At 42.2% G+C, this 20,071-nt stretch overlaps 2 protein-coding genes across 4 annotated transcripts in view; one reads left to right on the plus strand and one right to left on the minus strand.

Moving 5' to 3' along the window:
- Positions 1 to 317: 317 nt before the first annotated feature.
- On the plus strand, positions 318 to 18,263 carry DEXI (Dexi homolog). Of its 2 annotated transcripts, none has more exons than XM_027684324.1 (3): positions 318 to 987; positions 1,078 to 1,222; positions 8,307 to 8,961. In XM_027684324.1, exon 1 carries the CDS (start codon positions 705 to 707, stop codon positions 984 to 986), a length of 282 nt encoding a protein of 93 aa, XP_027540125.1. In that variant the 5' UTR covers positions 318 to 704; the 3' UTR covers position 987; positions 1,078 to 1,222; positions 8,307 to 8,961. The 2 variants fall into 2 exon arrangements, with proteins under 2 accessions (XP_027540125.1, XP_027540124.1); XM_027684323.1 differs by lacking the exon at positions 8,307 to 8,961 and adding an exon at positions 18,252 to 18,263 and having other exon boundaries at positions 646 to 987; positions 1,078 to 1,153.
- The window catches only part of CIITA (class II major histocompatibility complex transactivator), a 34,541-nt gene continuing 25,255 nt past the window's right edge, over positions 10,786 to 20,071 (minus strand). For both annotated transcript variants that reach the window (XM_027684315.1, XM_027684314.1), the window contains exons 12-20: positions 19,848 to 20,021; positions 18,914 to 18,985; positions 17,542 to 17,622; positions 16,401 to 16,493; positions 15,975 to 16,058; positions 15,549 to 15,632; positions 14,977 to 15,060; positions 14,207 to 14,299; positions 10,786 to 12,895 (exon numbers count right to left, since the gene is read on the minus strand). In XM_027684315.1, coding sequence (XP_027540116.1) covers positions 14,227 to 14,299; positions 14,977 to 15,060; positions 15,549 to 15,632; positions 15,975 to 16,058; positions 16,401 to 16,493; positions 17,542 to 17,622; positions 18,914 to 18,985; positions 19,848 to 20,021 — 745 coding nt within the window. In that variant the 3' untranslated portion in view covers positions 10,786 to 12,895; positions 14,207 to 14,226. The remainder of the gene's footprint in view (positions 12,896 to 14,206; positions 14,300 to 14,976; positions 15,061 to 15,548; positions 15,633 to 15,974; positions 16,059 to 16,400; positions 16,494 to 17,541; positions 17,623 to 18,913; positions 18,986 to 19,847; positions 20,022 to 20,071) is intronic.

Here is a 20,071-nt window from a genome sequence, read left to right on the forward strand (position 1 = left end):
GCACCGCAGCCGAGAGGGGCCCGCGCCCGCAGCGCTGCGCCAGGAGGGGACAGGGAACAACTTCCAGGGGCAGAGGAACAGCGCAAACCTGCGGGGCGCTGCAGGGCTGGGCAAGGCGAGGGTCGGGCACCGTCAGCCGCCTCCTGTCCCCTCCAGCCCTCGGGCAGCCGCAGCGGGACCCGGCTGCCGGTACCGGTACCATCCCCATCCCGGCGGTGCCCGGCGGCGGGTGAGGCGGCGGGCGGGGAGCGGGGCGGGCAGCACGGTCCAGCCGCGCAGGCCGGGCCCGCAGCCGGCGGCAGGTGCTCCCAGCGCGCCTGCGGGCTCCTGCCGCGAAGTTTGCGGGCGGGAGGAGGAGGAGGAGGAGGAGGGAGCCGCGGCGGGACTGCAGCAGCCGCGCTGGAGATGCCGCTGAGGAGCCTCCTGCCAGTGGCGGGGCTGCGGCAGCGCCGCTGAACCCGCGCTGGCCGCCGGGGCCCCTCGTCCTCCGGGGACGGAAGGGACCGAGCCGGCCGCTCCGCGCCACTGAGGGGGTTCGCCTCTCCCCAGCGTCCGGATCCGGCTCCTCGGGGGTTCTGCCCTTCGCTGCCGCCGGGGCTGCGGTCGTGCAGCCCTGCCCCGCTCCCGGCCCCGCCGCTGCCGCCCGCCCCCCCGCGCCGGCCGGGCGGGTCGGTGCCCGCTGCCCCCGCAGCCCCCACGGCTGCATGCCCGCCGCGGTCTCGGCACGTCTGGATTCGGTGGAGTCCTGGGCCTTCCATGCGCTGCTGGTGCTGCCCTATATGTTTTACGTGGGCTTGTTCTTTGTCAACGTGCTGATCCTGTACTATGCCTTCCTGATGGAGTACATCGTCCTCAATGTAGGCATCGTCTTCCTGCCCGAGGATATGGACCAGGCTCTGGTGGATCTGGGGATGCTCTCCGACCCTGGTTCCGTGCTCTACGAGACGGACAGCGAGCTGGATGTCTTTGACGGGTACTTGGAGTGACGCCCCGGGGCGCTCCGAAGCGACCGAGCGGTGCCGCCGCCTGGCCCGGGGCCGGGCGTCCCGGCATGGCCGTAGCTCGGGGGCCGCCGCGGCCCCGGGATGCCCTCGCTGCGTCCCGGCTCTGCCTGCGCAGCATCTTCCCTTCCGAATGACACCCTTCCCGCCCGGTGCAGGGGCCAGAGGGGCAGCCGGGACCCGCTGCCACCGGGCAGGCCCGCGGAGACCTCGACAGGGAAGTAAGTAATTTCCTGGGGCTCGTCCTGGGCAGGCCTGCGGGGCGCTTCGGGCGGGCACAGCGGGCACGGCGCCGGGACACGCTCCAACGCAGCTCCCGGCACTGCGGGCACGGGGCCGGGGCCACCCCCGGCGCTCCCCCCGCCCGGCAGTGCCCGGGGGCCGGCGGGGACAGCGTCCCTTCCTTCCCCCGAGGGCTCGTCGAGCCACTGCAGCTGTGCTGCCTGTACAGCTGGGCAGCAACTTGGCTCATCCCGTCCTGCAAGCAGCTCTGAATCTAAATGAGCATCCCGGCTAATATTTAGTACAACTCAGAGACCATCCTCGAGCTAGAAATACATCTTAGTCAGCTGCCCTTTAAAACCACTCTGTTGGATCATGACAAACTACCCAGCTCACGGTTCTTCCCATTTTAATTGTAGCACGAGGGTTTGCTTATCAATTTGTTGTAGTTCTGAGTGATTCTAAATGGAAATGTAAGGATTTAGCATTTTAAAACATGCATTTGGGAAGAAAATCACTGTTTCTGGCTAGGACTTTCTGTGCCAAATGTATGTTAATGAAAACATTCAGAGTTTAAATTTAAATGTGTTAGCAAATCTGCCAGTGGATTTTTTAGCAAAATACTGTCTGTAAATTTGAAAACCAGTTCAGGATACCTCCCCCCTCGTTTGAAATGATGAAAATAGGAAATTTAGTTATAAGGTTACAAACATAACCTCGGAAAACACACTGTACAAATACCAGTTAACATCAAGCTATTTTAAAGTCTTCTAATCTTGAAAAAAACCCAAACCAACCTTTCCTGTAGTTCTGTCTTTCATATAGGTTAAAAATTATCTCTTAAGTATTTCCATTCAGATTCCATATAAAGAAATAGTGGCTGATTTTGGTCAGTAGTTTAGAAGGAAAAATTGGTGTTGGAGTAACACTGATTGCACAAACACAGCTGAACAACACTTGGTCAAAGGCACGTGGGAGCATAAGGAGGGAGTGAACAGATTTTGTTGCTACTGGAGAAATCCCACAGCATAGAGTCACTGAAAATGAAACATGCCAATATTTGGTGGTTCATCCCAAGCAACTGGATTAGAATCACTTCTGCTAGAGTAGAAGGTTTGGAGCAGAACAAACCTCCCCACAAAACACTGATGGCTGCTTTTGTGGCTGTCTCCTTTTTCAGCTGAGCAAATAACATACATACTCTGTATTACAGGAAAGAAATTCCTAAAAACTAATGGAAATCTAAGCAAAATATTTGGTGCAAAAACCCTTATCCATTTTCTCCCCCAAAATACTTTTCCTCAAACTCCAAATCTTATTACTCCAATGCCATTTAATGGGTTCAATGCCATTTAAGGGATTAAAAATACTTTTTTAAAATCACTGTTTTTCCTGACTAAAATTTACCATGGTGAGTTGCATCAGGTTTCGGGAAGACCTAAGGAGAGCAGCAGACATGATTTTTTCCTCAGTGGATTTTTCCTGTTGTATGAACATATAATTTGATAGAGTATAAGGTCTGAGCACAATTCTGTTCAGTGCAGATAAATGGGCTTCTTAGAATTTTCCTTCATATTAATGAGATAAGTAGATCTGAAAACTTCTTGATATTTGGACTCTAAAACCCTGTCACATAAAGCCCAGAAATCAAAATGCAGAGGTCTTCATAAAGCTCAGAAGTCTCAGTCTACATCCCCTGTGAGCTAATGGAGCTCTGCCTGCATAGGTACCAACTCCAGCCTTGATCCTTTAATTTGGAAGCTCTCCTGTTAGATGGTGGTTTCCACTGAGAATCAAATCACAAATCCCTAAAGTTAGATCAATTCTTAGGCAGCAAAAAGTATACTATTACTGTCTTTCATATATTTATATATTTAATTATATTTAGAGACGCAGCAGCCAAGCCACAAATTGCATAATTATTTAGCTACCAGGCAAACACTCAGCATGTCACCATGAAAAGGAATTTGTGTTAATACTCTGGTTACAGGTTTCTTCACTGCTCTGTGCCATTCCTCCTCACCAGTCCCTTAGCAAGGCGGCAGAGGAGGGCCCTAATTTGGGGCTGTGTTTTCTGCTTTGGGAGCAGCAGTAAGGCACTGAAAGGGAAGATTTAAATTCCTTTGGTGCCTAGCCTGCAGTGACCCGAGGTCAGTATGAGTGTTAATCCGTGCTCTCCACAGCCTGGGAAGGATCCCCACCCTCCCTGTTGCCTCGCACCCAGAAGTGCTGAGGATTCAGGAGACGCTGCAGGAGGAATTTGTCTGAGTTTTGCCAGCAGTGATGAAAAACACATAGGAATCCTCTTTGCATTAAATAGGAGTGTTCTTCATGTGACTCACCAGTGGTTTCTGAGAGCAACCAAAGAGCTATGATTAGCCTCAGCTGAATCCTTGCGGCATCCTCCGTGCCTTTAGAAAGCCTGGAGGTGAGTGGCATGTGTGACAGGAAAACAAAGGGGGGAAATCCCAAGAGGTGATTCTGCAATATGTGGAAAGGCTAATTTAGATGTGAAATTAAAAGAACATGTGGATCAGAAAAGTTCTGTTCTCTCTTGCAGCAAAACCCTCACTTGAATAAACTCAATAGGAGCAAAATCATGTCCAAGTTTCTGAGCATAATTGGTGGCAGAGATTGAAGGCAGACAGCTAACTAAAGCAGCTGAAAGAAGTTTCCTGGCCTATTCAAATGGAGAAATTAATCCGTGTAAACTGAACAGGATTGAGCTTGTTTGTGTCATCTACTGTTTTAGAGTGAGTGTGCCAGGTTCTTTATTATATTCGAAGTCCCCTGGACTAAAGTCACATGACTGTTCTCATACTTTCATAAAATCAGATGTGACTCATCACAAAGTACTCTAATCAGAAAGAAGATGAGCAAAAGTAATCAATAATCAAAACTGAATAGGAAATACTGAATTTATATAATCTTACGTTATTACAATATTATATATCATTGTATATATATTGTGTATATATATGTATACAGTATATATGTTGTTACATCACAGTATTATATATCATTACCTGTATTTTTTCATAAGGTGAAATATGATGAATATCTTCAGTGAGCAGAACCCAACACTGAAGAACTTATGACTCAGCACTTCTGCTGAATGTCAACATCTAAATTCTGAATCAGAGAAATAGCTTTACTCACCAGCTCATCAATACAGTGCCAATTAGAACTGCAGGCTCAGTGTCTATGGGAACATAGCCCAGTGAAGAGGGAAATGACCACGCTGGACTACTTGCTGTGTCTGCCACTGGTGTCTTCTGTGAGCTTAACTCACCTGTGCCTCTGTTTGTCTCTCTGAAACAGAGATGTCCTGTGAAGGGCAGATCAGAAGAATGATATCACTAGCATTGTCAGGATAAATGCATCACATAAATGCGTCAGAATCCAATTCCTGACTTCTTCCTTTTCAGACTTTAAATATTAAAAATAGTGAGAACAGCAATCTGTTACTTATTTTACCTTACCATTTTTCACTATGTTTTTTTCCCTCTTTGTAGAAATCTCCAAGGTGGCTTGTTGACTCCATGATACAGATCAGTTGGCTATTTTATGAGTTATAGGAACAAGAGGCTTAAGAGCAATTAAAAAAATGTGGTTTGAATTCTTAGGTGTTATTAAAATTAATAGAAGTTCAGTGTTCAAACTCACCTGATAACTCTGCTTTAAAGAGAATTTTGTACTTAATAGGAATTTCATCCTAGATGGAAGGAAGACAAAATCACGGTTCTATTGAACTGTCCATACAGACTCATTAGCCACAACCATGGGCAGTCCTAAGTGATTTTCTACCAAATGCAATTATTTATATAATGCAAAGAGAGTAGGCAGATTTTTCAAAAAGTTTTCCAAAAGCTGCTGTTGATAATGTGAATTAAAACAAGGCACAGAAAATAGGGAGACATTCAGTTTTGGATGGAAAGAGTTCAGGCCTGAGTACATCATGTGTTAAAAGCCTCAGCCACAAGTAATTTTAAAGAATAATTAAAAAAAAATCTCTAGTTCTTTCCTATAAAAATGAAGCTTACTGTAATCAACTTGCTTCAATAGGTGGCAATAGCCAATTACCAGTTCTAAGCTGTCAAAGGAATTAAGAAATGAATCCAATTTAATTCTTCGTGTTTGTTTCCTCTGGAGGAAGGACAAAGTACCACTTTAGTTCAGCTAATAACTAACAATCCTAAAATAGAAGAAAAGAATAATTTGTTTAGAGACATTTAGTGTGTATACTTGGCCAGTCCAACTCTATGATATTTGTCCCCTCGTAATGATTCTAGTTTATAAGGAGTGCAACTGTCAAAAGAGATTAAATAGTATGCACAAGTTGCTAAATCTTTCCATTTCTTTGGGGAAATTATCACACTGTCTGTCTTTTCCCAGATGAGTTTTAGTACTTTGGCCACACTCTTGGAAAAAAATAGCTGAATAATTTCAGTGATGCTCTCTGAAGACACAAACATGTTTCTAATGTATGTGATAAAAAGGGCAAAGACTAATAGCAGCCATATATGGAAAGTAATGGTATAATGGAAAATGATGACGTGCACTGAATGATATGATTGCTGGGTAAAACTCTGGTTCAGTTATATACTCTTTGAAGTTCAAATATATTCTTTGAAGGGCCAGGAAAAATAGACCAAAGGCTCGCTCAGGCAGCAGAGCCCAAAGAGGCTATGAGATCTGAAACACACTCCTGCAGAAAGTCAGAAAACAGAAAGCAGACAGGATGTAAAATAAAGTCACTGTGTGTCCTTTGGTCCAGGCTGAATTGTGAGGAGCAATAACCTCACAGGCAGAATTAACAAAAATATCATGAGTGAGTTTCTTCTAAAGCTGGAGTTATGCTACTACAGCCATACTGTTAAATGCTTGCAGGTGTGTTGGCTTTTGGAAGACTGTGGTTCTGAGATGTTAAAAATATTTTCTACCTTATAATTTTCCATTGGTTTTTGAAATTTTTGAAATTTTCTGTTAAAAAATAGGTTCACATGAAATTTGAGGGAGAGCCTTTTAATCAGAAAATGGGAAAGGCAAGATTGAATATCCTGGTCAATTGTATACTTCACACCCCATTTAATATCTGCCACAACAAATTAACAGTCTTGGACTGGCAGCCCTACAGCAGTACTTGAAGCTTCCATTAGATGGCTTTACACTTTGCTTTGGAGGCCCAATACATTTTACTGTGCTATTTTTAAGTCAGCCTAGAATTTGATCTACAGTGCAGAATACTAACAATCTCTCCCTGAACTGTCTGCTCTAGACCAGTTTTAATTCCACTTGGAAAGCAATCAAATAAACATGAAATGAGTTAGCTGGTAGAGCTGCTGTTTCCCCTTTTCGTAACCTTAGCTTAAGAGACAGGATTTTGAGCCGATGTTTACTGTTAGCAGGTACTGTAGCTGACAGAAATTGGACAGAAATACTTCTCTGGACACAAGAGCTTTCTGTTTCTGACCCAGCATCTGCAGTCACTGGCACACAGGAACATGTGAAATGTCGTGATGAGTCAGACCACGATCCCCTAACCCTGTGTTCCACCTCTGACAGGGGCAGGGGATGCTCTCTGGGACACCAAAATCTGCAGGCTGTTCTCTTTGTGCTTCCCAGAATCCACAGTGCTAGGATGTGGGATGTTACAGGACACATTACTGCTCAGCCTTTTTGCAAATGTTTTCCAAACCCGACACCTTTTGCCTGCTCCATGTTATGAAATCCTTCTGGATTTGCTTCCTGTTCAGCCTCTGAATACCTGAAACAGCTTGTTTTCTGCAGTCTGGAAGATTCCTCTATTCATTCTTTTCTCTGGGTCAGTAATGGTGATGAATAAAAATTGGTCCCTGGTGTACTCTGATACTGAGTTCTTTCCTACCAAGGCTTATTCTTTCCTTCCAATCTTTTAATCTGCTTTCAATCCACAGAAGAACCTTTCCCCCAATACAGTGTCAACCTGTTTGCTTTCAGCTTCCTTTAACACCCTTGTTAATGACACTATTCCTCTGTCTGTCCCAGCTCATGCAGAACATGTGATCATCATAGTTCTCATTCACACCCAGAAAGGGGAAGGAGGGAAGAGCTGTCCTTCCAGGGACTTGCTCCACACAGCCCAGATGAGCTGCAGACAGCCAGGGGACCTGCTCTTGGCCTTCTGTACCTCAAATCATCCTCAACACAGATTCATCCTCACAGAATCATCCCCTCTCAGAGCTGCACCATTCTATACTGTAGTAATTAGTCATCTGTAAGATCACAACACCAAATGGATACAGACACTAGTGCCCAGCACTGTCATAATCCACAGCTCTTGTGTTTACCTCTGGTGGTAGTAAAAGATCATCTCATAGCAGTCAAATACTTTGACTTAGGCAAGGCAAGCTGGTTGAACTGGGATAAAGCAATATAACAGTAATTTATTCTTGCCAGTAAGACCAAGAAGTTACCCCAAAATGTTACTTAACTCTGTAGCTACTTACCAGTGGATCCAAAATGGTTTGAACAACATGACTCTAAATTAAGAGAGAAGGTGACCAAAATCAGAGCTACATCAAATGTAGGCAATACATGGTTAGCACAAAGACACAAAAAATAACAACACTCTAATGAACAGTGTCTCATTAAGAGAGAGTAGCCAGTTCAAAAATCAGTTTTAATGAATAGGTCTAATGATATCAAACCCAGCATAAAATAGGTTACCCCACTGTATGTCACAGCTGTTGTACTGTCCTAAGAACATCCCTTACTAGTTGGCATGATAGACTGTGGTTTACTACTTACTTTCATACCTCTCAAAGCCCTCACACTGATATCTTCATGCCTCTCTTAAAAATCCACTAAGGACTTGTGTGCTCTGACATTAACAGGAACTGTGACATTAATTTCTATGAAAGGTTGTTCAGGCCTTTACTGCTCAAAGAATTATTACCCATAGTCACAAAAGGCTTTGATTTTTAAACTTTTTTTTATTTAATAAGTCAAGGACATGGTGCTATATCTCACATACACAGTGACTATTCTGTTCATTTTAGCTGTGGAAGGTTACTCTGTATTTATGTGTTTTCTTTTAAACAGATGCATTAAACACCTGACATGGATTATGACCAGGATAATGGATCAAGTCCTGGAAAGAAACTGTACTCTGAAATGGGGAGATGGAAATAAGGACAAGAGAAGAACAAGAAGAGTTGTCATCAGACCTTGTCAGTTGTGACTTCTCTTCAAGGTCTTGCCTCTTGAGGGTGCACTAACTGCAGTGACTCGTGCACCATGCTGGGCTTCCATGGGTAATTCTGGGATGGACTGTATCAAAAATAAGATAAACTACGTTCCATTATAACAGAAAATCAAGATGTTACTCAGATTTGATAAACTTTTGAATAAATACCATGTCACCCAAGTGGACACGCTCTACATATAGCTTAAGAGGGTTTTACAATCACACATTGAAAACTCTACCAGCCAGTAGCTCAAAGGCAGTGCTTTCTCAGGGGATAATATGCAGGAGTGACTGCAAGGAGGTTCTGTTCAGGGAGTATAACGGCAAGAACTGTGCTAGGAAGATATTTTATTTAAATTGTGAGTTTTGAAATAGATCAGAGAGTGAATTTTATATGTCAGATGGATTCATTATCTAACACAGAATACTTGGCAGATTGTTTAAGCTCATGTTCCTATGTACAGATGTGAAAGCAATACAATAAAGACTGATCTTTTCCATGAAAAATTAGCAGTCATATTGGAGTTGTTATTTTTCTATTTGGATAGAAAATAATTTAAATATGCTTTCCAGGAAATCTTAGTTTTCCTACGGGTACCTCACATAGTTCCAGATTGCTGAGATGCCCAGCATGTAGAAATCCTTCTCATGAACAACTGCTTAAGAAATCAGACCTGAACTGAAACATCAGGAACTGTGGTGGGAGGAACCCACATTACTGAGGGCAGGTATTGGGCTGGGTTTGGTTTTTTAGAAAAGTGAGAATTTTGTAACTGTGTAGTTGTTTAGCCAAGTTGATGTATCAAGACCATTTCAGACAAAGCAGAATTGGAAACAATTCTCCTGATTTCTCTCTCTGCATGATGTCTGTGCTCTGAGGTCTGTGTTTACCATCTGCTCCGAGCTCAGGCTTCCCACTCCAGACACATCGTGAGCCTCTCGACAGTCAGCACGAGGGAACAACGGGGTGGTGGTTTAGATCCCTCATGAAACAATGACAAAGAAACTTGCATATAGATTTTTTTTTTCCTGATACTCGCAGTGTGTTGCACTCGAATGGCATTTTTTAGTCCCTAGGCAGTATAAACTAGCTGCCAGTTCCCAAAATTTCTGTGCCCCAAATACAATTTTCAGCTGCTCCTGCAAGAGGGGAAGCACTGGCATTGAGCCAAGTAGCTTTTCTCCAAGATAGGTTTCACCAGATGCAGTTTAGGGCCTTAAAACACTAAGTGCTTTGTTTCATATAATCCCTGGCTGGCAATTCAGGAATGAAGACACTTAGGGCACAATATTCTAACACATAAAGATACATTTAGGGAACTAAATCCCCGTTTAGGTAACTATAGAAAGAATAACCAAGTCTAAAAGCTTGTCAAGCTTGTGTTCATGTGCCCATTTGGTACTAACACAAGAAATGCTGAATTTTGCTACTGAAGAGGGCATTCCTGCTGCCTTTATAATCAAAAATTCATACTTTTCAGAGATGGCTTCAATAGTTTTTCAGGGCCACATGTATGTCATTTTAAGAACATGGTTCAGTTTGTTATTATTATTTTATAATAATTTCCCTGCAGTGGGTTTATGCCACACAGTGCACAGATAAGGCAATACAAATTCCACCCAGCAAGTCACTTTGGAGATTCTGAATCTTAGATCAAGATTTCCAATTTCTCAGAAAAGCTCAGCTTCATACATTTAAAGGATGGGGAGAGTGTTACAGGGTTTGACTTCCATCATAACACAATCCTTGGCATTTTAACAAGGCTTCTTTAACAACAAAAAGAGATTGGCATAAAGGGAGCAGCATTTTTCTCGTCCTAAAAGATTTTTAGAACACAGATTTGATCAGAACAGCTTCTTTCAGGGTAGCCAGTGAATTCAGTCTCTATACGCAATACACTCATTTGACAAAAGCATTTTGGAGGACCTTTGTGCCACAAGAATATCCAGACTTAGAACCATGATTAATTTTAGAACTTTTAACTGCAAAGATTTAGAAAGGATGAAAAAACCTTTTTGCTTTTATTAGCAGGCAGCCTCAGTCAGCCCTTTTGCACCTTCTGATCCTGAACTCACAGTCTGTCACTTGGCATTGCAAGACCCTGTTGCCTGTTAAGAAGGAATTATTTCTCCATTTCCAGACCACTGAACTGCAAAGTGCCAGCAGGACCAACCTGTCTCCCTCACACACAGTGCTTCCCATTGACCTGCAACATGAAGCCCTGAGCTTGTCATTATGACAGAAGCCAGCAGTGGTTTCATAGTGTTTCCAAGAGAAAAATCACAATAATTTTCAACAGGTACTACGAGGTACTGTAAAACATAATACTCAGTTTTATTAATACTTTAAAAAAGATGTGTAAAGACAACCAAAACACGGTCTCACAATTTACAATCTGTACATTATAAAAATACATCTCTCGCTAACTCGGAGAAAGAGAACAGCAGTATGTACAACATGACTTTATCAGTCCAGACAGGGTCCTGTAACATTCATCTGCCTGGCTAATATTTAGCACATTCTCAGATTCAGTCACAGTAAAGTGCAGCTGCAGAATATGTGCCTGAAGGGGCATTTGTCATCCCAAGCTTAGTTAAGAGAAGCCAAGACAAGGGTTCACCGTCGATGTGCGCGGCTGGAGCGCCGCAGGCTGATGGGAACATCACACAAGATTTGGCTCAAACTACCTCCCATTCAAGCAGCTCAAAAAGGAGAGTATAAATGAGATCTTTTATCCATGACTCTGGCTAGAGAGAAGAACCACGCAGATAGTCAAGAAAAATACCACATTCTAATTACATTCATATTCTCCACAGAGTTTTTCCACCTTACTCTCTATTCTTTCACGCACTATGTCTGATCCCCTGCTCTCAGAAACAACCAACAGACCTTCCTCCCTTCTTTCTTTAATTTGTCCACTTTCTATCCCTGCTGTCAAGATCCTTCAGGCACCGAAACAAGCAGAGGAGTGTAACTTGCTGGAAAGAACATAAAGATTGTGGGTTTGAGCTGTTTAAATTGGGGACTTTTAAAACTTGAGAGGTTAGCTGAGAGATTCTAGTTTGCACAGATACTTGGGTCACTATTGTCAGTGCTTTTTAGCAGAAGAGATTTCAAAGGAGTGGCTGAGCTAACCCTGAGCTAACTGTGAAGGAGAGACTTCCCAATTTGTGGCATATCAAACACTCCTAGCCTTTTCTATCCCTTTTTATTGTTCTTTTCTATCCCTTTTTGTTGTTCTGTTTCAGACTGTATCTGACAGGAAGCCAGAACTCTAGTACTGACCTGACAATTGTCTCTGTACAATTGTAAGTTCTCTCCATGTTCACAGAGCAGAAATGAAGGAAAAAACCCGAGACAATTGGTTTGCTGCTGTAGCTACAGGATGAGTATTTGGCCCACATGTGACTGAGACCAGCAGCATAGACATGATAATGCTTTGAAATGCATTTTTGTCTGGTTTTGCCCAGTTATTCATGACTGTACCAGAGCACCACATAAACCACATACAGTAGTGAGATCACTGTCAAGTAGAAAATCGATGCCTGTAAACATTTATGCTGCCAGCTGCATTTAAGAAATTAAATCTCAATCCAGGTATATGAATTTACAGTTCTCATTTGAGACAAAGTAAAAACCATCAAAGATTGTCACTTTGAGGATTTTTGTGCAATAAACTGAAGGTATTTGTATGTATTTGGATTTTTGTGATGTCAGAAAAATCCTGAGTAGTTTTTCAGTTTTAATTCCTTTCTTCTTATTCTTTCTTTTTCCCCCAGTTTTTTTTAAGGATTCTGTAACAAACAAGTGATAGAAAATATCTTTCTATACCTTAAGACAGCACTGATGATTAGCATCAAGAAAAGAACTGCTTCTAGATTCTCGTGGATAATCTTCCAATATCACGTTTTCTAGGACTGATCATTCTTTTTTATGCTCCTTATCTTAATGCTTCAAATCAGCCCATACACACAGGTGGAATCTGTAACACTGGGCTTTGAAAGTCCAAAATCATCAGACCAAAGTTGATCAGTTACCACTAGCACCTTGAAACAATCAGATTTGATCTATCACTGCTTCAGGTGTTGCAGATTCAGCAGCTCTCAGGCTGCTCTTTGGTGAATCAGTGGTGGAATTTTACACTGTCAACATCCTGGTGGTTCCTGGTCTCCTTTAATGGTGATCACAATATCCAGATGTTCTTTTCATCTATGAAACTTGATGTTGCTTAACTCTTCATCACTTCAGTAGGAATACGACTGGGTCTTTGAATAGCATTTTAAATGACCTTTGAAAATTCGAACTTTATAATTCACCTAATTTAAGCATCACTTAGAAACTTAAATGTGACCTTTTTTGCAACATGAAAATCTGCCACCGATTCCTAAAGCAGCAAAAAGATAGGAAAGCACAGAGGACACCTTCCCCTCTTCTTTATGATACCTGTGAAATGATGAAAACAGAATATTAGATATACACCCCCCAGCCTAAGCACCATTAAGGTTACCAAAATCAGATATTTGATGAGCTCTGTAAACAGACAGCAGTGACTGGTAGGTGCTGCATGTCTCAAGGTTGGGAGACAGGACCCAGACTCACTGCCATTACTTCTCCTCAGTGCTAATGCAGAGTCTCCTCACAGTGATCATATCCCTAATGCCTTCTTTCCCGAGTAGGTACAGTCATCCAACAGGACAAAGAGTCAGTTGACTGTAGGCTATTAAGGACCACAACAACTTTTCACTGCTGCTGTATAAAGCCAGCCTGTGAAGCTGCTGTGGCACCTGAGTCTTCCACAACCTGCAGCCTGGTCAGTGCCATATATACAGCCCAGTCTACATCTGGTGATTAGTGCACTGAGAGCAGAAGTCAGGCAAGAGCTCAGCTCACAGCACAGTTTAGGGAGCCACTGGCCACTGCAACCATTGCCAGCCCTTTCAAAGCACAGCTCATGCAGCTGGTGATCTCATGGTGATGTGTTTTCTTGCCATCTGAAAGAAAACTGAAGGGCATCTGGTATCTGGCTGGACCCTGGCATGTCATTCTTCACTGGGATCATTTCACTGATGCATCCTGAGAAATTTTTTTTAAGAGCAAGAGGAAGCATATGGCAGAAAGCTGGGAACAGAAATCCTGCACAAATCCCTAACATCCCATGCCAGCTGCAGCTCCTTCAGTCCAGGAGCATCAAGGCAGTCAGATCCCGGTGATCATTGGCAAACTCATTCAATTATTAACAATGCAATTATTTCAGGGATCTTCGAAACTGTGTTGGCAGAATCAATGAAGTGACTGCCAGTGGCTAAACCACACTATGAGACTGAGAACAAGGAATGTGGAAACAAGTGGTTTGCTCTGAGTACAATCTAGGTGCAGTTTCATAGTGAGACAAGCAGCTGTTGAGGATTTGTATTAAACACAAGAAAACTGAAAAGACTTCCTGAAAATCAACACGAAACAATCTCTGCAGAGCGCAGAACTCATCTATTAAACATGAGAAGTACACAGAGCTTTAGTTTTTCGCAACAGAAAAGAGAGGGTAAGCAAGGCAGCTGCCAGTCACTGAACTGGGCTGAACTGGGAGGTCTGGGAGAAGTCCACTGTTCTTAGTGTAGCACTTGCAGTCTGCTAGTGCAGGTGCCAGGGAGATGGGGGATGCAAGGTGAGTGGGGTAAAAGGGACCTTGATGTGACACTGATCTGTGCCACTCTAGGGCAGCGTCTCTGTCCTTGTCCATGTTTCTGTTTCTATTACCTTTGTGGGATCCTCTGAATCTACACACTGATCCTAGAGTCCAGCTGCTGAAGGTATTCAAGAATTCCATGGGGAATGGCGGGATTCCACATCCTGCAAGGGCAAATTCAGAAAGGAAAGAGATTTTAAGAAGTGTAATTTGCTTCATGGTGTTTTTGGTGTGTTTGTTATGTTTGTGGCTTTGTTGTTGTTGCTGTTGTTTGTGTTTTGTTTTGTTTTGCTTTTTTTTAAAGTTGCCTTTCCCTTTGACTATCATGCTATAAAAGTATTTAAGCTGTGGAACAAAGGAAAATGCATCTTGATTTAGAAAAAAGCAGCTCAGTTCTCCATAACCTTGCTGAGTCTGGTTACAGGACACACTACAGTCCTCTTTCTGTAAGTGTTCTTTAATTTTCCATCAAACTCCCTCTGAATGTGTATTGGCAACTTCAGTCTATTTAACCTGTAGTGGTGGTTGCTCATTGTTTATCCTCCAAACACAAGTCCTGCAGCACAGAGTAGTTTGAGGTCTATCGGAGAGTAGAAGATTAACAAAGGGAGGCTTAATGTAAACTGTGCTTAAGGCAGGACAAACTTGCCTGGGACCATTGGGAAGTAATTCAGCTGAAACCAGAGACAACTTTTTAACATCACTGTGGCTGCTTTTGTGTTTTGGTGATGTCTCTTTTTGTGACTCATCAATCTCACAAATACAGAACACAGCTTTAGCATGATTTCTACCCCAGTTTTACAGAATGAAGGTGCAGCAAACAGCCTATCAAGAGACTTACACCAAGTTCTTTATGTGGGGACATTTTCGTAGGCTGTTGGTCAACTGCTGGGCTCCCACACCGGTTATTTTGTTGTACTGAACACTGAGGAATAAAAACAACTTTGTTAATCCAGATCACATCATGTAGTGGTGCAATCCAACATTCAATTCAAAATCAAAAATACTGTATAGGCTAACCTGCAGATGGGGAAAGAAAGAAAAAAAAACCAAAATAGATTCTTAATTCAAAAACCCCGTAATAATGTACTCAAAAGGTCAAACAGGACCTTAACTATGTTAGTTCATCTGAGGGATTCCTTTTTCTATGTACCTGAGGTCCTTCTCCAACTCCCCATGACCCTATTCTCCCCATCTGAACAGCAATATTTTTGCTTTTATGGTAAACTACTCCTTAATCTTCTCTAGTCACTGACTGTTTGGACTCTGCATGAGCACATTTTCCCTGTGAAATTTCCCTGAAGTTTTCTTCCTCAATTTCTGTCTCTTCTAAAGCCAAGCATGGGACATTTGAATTTTCAGTCTCCAAGGAAGTAAGCTTTCCTGGGCTATTTCAAAAGGTTTCATACTCACTCTAGCACTCTTAAAGATGTCATTGCAGGAAGAACTTTCGCCAGATTTTCTGCTCCAAAATCACTAATGTTGTTATTGTACAAGCTGTAGAAAACCAAACCAGTATAGTCAAAACTGAATAATGGATAATGTAAACAGACTATATATTAGATCAAGGGTTTTCAAATACTTTTAGAGCATTTTAGCTTTCAGTTTGTGCTTATTTGCATTTAAAGTTTAAAACACAACTTCATATTCCCGAGATATCCTTCTATATGTCTGCACTGGGTCAGAATTTTGCTCCTCTTCTTTCCAAAGACTTTATGCAAGAATGAAGTCAAAAGCTTGGGTGCTGCACAGTGTATATGTTTGTTCCATGTTCAGTAATTTCTGACAGAGACAGCAGGGTATGTTGTATAAAACAACTGGACAGGATACACCACTTACCTTAGTGTTTTTAAGGAAGACAAGGAAGGAAGAGCTGTCGCGAGTTTCTCCGCACCCATGTCTGTTATTTTATTCTGTGATAAACTACAGTAAGTGAGATCACTGTGTTAGTTGAGCACGTTTATTCTAATTTATTCCAATGTGGGGAAAATTAATTTTCATTTTTTAAAATATAATTTGGGCAGTCTGTTTAGACCAAAGGAGGAGAAAAAGACAAAATACAGCCCTTGAAGGGCAGTGAGGAATTGCCATAGGATTATCCTATTTCTCTAATGAATATACAGATTAGTTATCCCCATAGACTCATTTGGTCTTCCATGCCAATGGAGTAGTTGTGCCCGTAATTGTTAACACACAGTCCCTTAAGGCTCTGGGTTTAATTTATTTCTTTTCAAAATTTCCCAGAACTGTTACACTTGGACTTACTTTAATGTTTCCAGAGATGTCAGGGTTGGAAAGACTTCAGATAGACTCTTTGCTCCTTCATCTCCTATGCCATTTTCACTCAGAGCGTCAAGGCTGGGTGACAACAAAAAGAGAATTAGCTCCCCTTTTAATCTAAATTTCTGTGGTTTATTCACCTCAGAGACCACTCTATCTATCTTGAAAAGCTCCTTCTCTGCAGTAGCCTCAATCAGCATGAAGCATCACACAAATTACAGCTTCTCTAATAAGCAGCTTTCTGCTGCCCGAATTTACAGCCTAACAATTTTTTTTTTACTAGTTGAATGGCTTGACCCATTTCCTTTGATATGCAAGATTATTAAAATGGTTATGAAATAGCTGTGCTCCAGCTAAGCTGAAATGAGATTTCTTGTGCACACAGAAATACAGAACTGACAAAATCCAGCAGAGGCTGTAAATCCCTGCCTAAACAGATCCTTCTCCAGAGTGGGAGTATTAGAAATTAAGTTTTTCTTCATATCTAGTCACAATTTTAGATACTGGATCCCCTTCTAATCTGACAGGTAATGCTGGGATATATTGGACTAATTTCAGTCTTAAAGCTTTATTGTTTTCCCAAAATATCATGAAAAGGTCGGCTCCAGTACAGACAAATGGCCAATGGGCTGAGCCAGTGAGGCCAAAGGCCCTCTCAAACCCCAGCAATCTTCCCCCAGACACCATGGCAGAGTATTGGCTATTGTTGGTACAATTGTTTCAGTGTAAAGAAACTTAAAATTAAGAGGCAGTTGGTTTTTCATGGACAAGGGCACGTTCTGGAGCTTCAAGGAAGAAATAAGTGACCCTCAGGCAGTGTTGATCAGTGCTGTGGCAGGAAAAGGGGAGCACCCAGTGGGTCTGGACTAAACTTTTCCCACAAGCCAAGGAACACCCAGGGAAGTGACTGAGAGTACTGAATGAACAACCACCAAGTGTCCCAAGGGAGGCTGAAGAGCTTTTCATCTGCTGTTATAGTCTCAGGATGTTTCTGCTGTTCAGTTTGTTCATCAAAGCAAGGAGTCTTGTTGGCAAAGAAAAAATCTTTCTCGGGTACAAGAGCTCCCCCATCATCAAGGGCTGCTGAGGAGCAATGGTGGCAAAGTTGATGTTTAGCAGAACTCACTCTAAATGCTGAAGTGATGGAAATGCTGCAAGAATTTTCACGAGTTTTAGCAATCCCTGAGGGCCACACGCTGGACCCAGCCTGGAAGAAAATACAGATATGCAGCAGTTTTTTCACATGCTCACAAACAGCAAAGTTTAGGAATCCTTAAGTTCTTTCCCTGCAGCCCCCAGCTGTTTACACTCCTCAGAAGCAATTATTCCCTACCACCTGCAGCAAGGAATTCTGCTGTGAAGCCTCCAGATGAGGAGCACACAAGGCTAAGGCCCTTAGAAATCACAGAATCAGTGGTACCTGCATTTGCCACTTTTTTTGTTCCTCTTTGCAAAATTCATCTCACTTTTTTTAGATTCCTGTATTTCTGTTCTTTCTCTATCTTTCTCAGGTTTTTAATTTCAAGTACAATCTTGATAACTGAGATTTAAAAAAAATATTTTTTGCCTCAACTGTTGGCAATTCAGACTAACTAAAAATCAACCTTTTACTGCATCTTAAAGCATAAATTGCACTTTGATATCCATGCTTGCAACATTTGTCCCTCAGATCCCAACCTCTGATTTGGAGTTTCTTTGGTATCAGAACAAGTTTAATTAAAAGGATTAGAATTTTAGACAAAATTTAAATAAAAGTAAATAAGAAGAGGAAAGGAGAAGAGAAAGCAGCATAAAATCAGAAGTGAGGCCAAGCATAGCAGTGCTAGGTTGGGTTAGATCTGAAGAGCAGGAAACAGATGAAGACCTGCTGAGAGTTCTCCATTGCACTGCTGCAATTTCTGCCCAAACTAATTCACAGCCTATGGCAAGATATTTTAAGCAATAGAACAGCCTTGGAGGCTGCTTGAAGTTTGTGGGGAAAAAAGAAATGTTACTGAACACTTATTTCAAAGTAAGTGTTTCCAAGTCAACCTTCCTTCTTCTAGGAAAAGGGTGCTAAATAATTTATTTGGGAGGCATTCTCTGACATAATTCTCTCATGGCCCAAGCTCTGTCAGGGTAGAAAATTACATCAGGAGACCTAGATAGAAAAGTTGAGCATTTCTGGGGGAAAAAATATTCCCCAGGTAGCTGGATCACGATCAAGACATTTTATACCCCATGGCACAAGATCTACACCTGTTGGTAAGGAGCTAACTTGTAGTAAAATTGAACAAAATTGATAGAACCTTCTTGATCTGTATCACTGCAGGAGCCAGAAATGATGCTTTCTGAGTTTTGGCCATAATTTAATAAATCTAGTTAAGAAAAGCAAAATAAGTTTTCTTAATGCTTTACCATAAACTAACTATACATCAGTGCAAGGAGTGCAGCCAATATCCATGACTTCTCCTTCTTCAATGTAATCCTATCAATCAGCAGAGAGGTACAACACTTACGCAAATTCGAGTTTTCTGAGGTTTTTGATGGCAGGAATTTCATAGCTGGTGGAATCAGATGCATCTTGCTCACTAAATAAATCACAGTAGAACCAGGGTATGATAAATATTTGAGCAACAAAAACAGTGCTTTAAAATAATTTGTTAGTAAATTTTTACAGGAAATAAACAATTGCTGCATTAGCTGAGGAACCAGGAAACTTCAGAATAACTTCCGCTCCAACCTTTCTTCAATTGAGTAATTTCAATCTGATAATTGCCTTTCATAGTGCAGTTATTTGCTCTTTTTCCAATAAAACTTAAAAATACATTTTTCTTTATCAACTATTTTCTGTAAGACATGAAATTATTTTGTATATATTTTAATCAAAATACTCTGCACATCTTTAAATGGGAGTCATCATTTAAAAAACAAACCAAAACCTTTATTTCTGTGTGCTTTTAAATGCAACCAGTCCCCTAGCCCCAGTATGAGCAGGGATGAAACCCAGGGTTTATAGACCCAAGCTTTCACCTCCTGGGCTAAAAGACTGACTCAGGCCATATGTGACTAGTGCAAAACAGGCTTTCATTTATGGCCCAGGGGAAAGAATCAACCCAAGTTATGCAGCTGAAAGCAATTGAAAGATGGCCCACTTGAAGATTGAAAAGAAATCTGAAGAAAAAATGACAGCTGGCCTTTTTATTGGCAGTTTTGAAGAATATTCGGTGTGGTGCTGTCATTGCTCCTCCCTGCCACAACAGCCACCTCACACCAGGGTAGAAGAACACCCTGACGTGATACAAGAGCTTGCACTGCCTGAGTTACTTCTCCTTTGGAGAAGCAGAGAACTCTGTTGTCCAGCAACTGTTGTTCAGAGAACTGTGTTGTCAGTGAAACCCCATTTTCTGAAATTGCTAGCACAACAGGATTTCTGATCATAACTGAGCCTACCAATTCACCATCTTCTCTTGGATCTCTACAAGGTCGGAGAGGTCACGGATGTCCTTCATTGTCTTTGCCTTAAAGGGATCAAGAACAAATTTCTCTGCTGATGCTTTCAGCAGCTCGTAGTCTTTTGACTGTTCTAAAGACTTCCAGAGCCTGACAGTGTCATTGAGGGAGGCCCTGTGAGGTGACAAAACATACAAAACCAACAGATGTGACAGCTGTCATTG

This window comes from Neopelma chrysocephalum, unplaced genomic scaffold (assembly GCF_003984885.1).
Source record: "Neopelma chrysocephalum unplaced genomic scaffold, ASM398488v2 Primary Assembly neopelma1_65c, whole genome shotgun sequence".
NCBI lineage: Eukaryota > Metazoa > Chordata > Aves > Passeriformes > Pipridae > Neopelma > Neopelma chrysocephalum.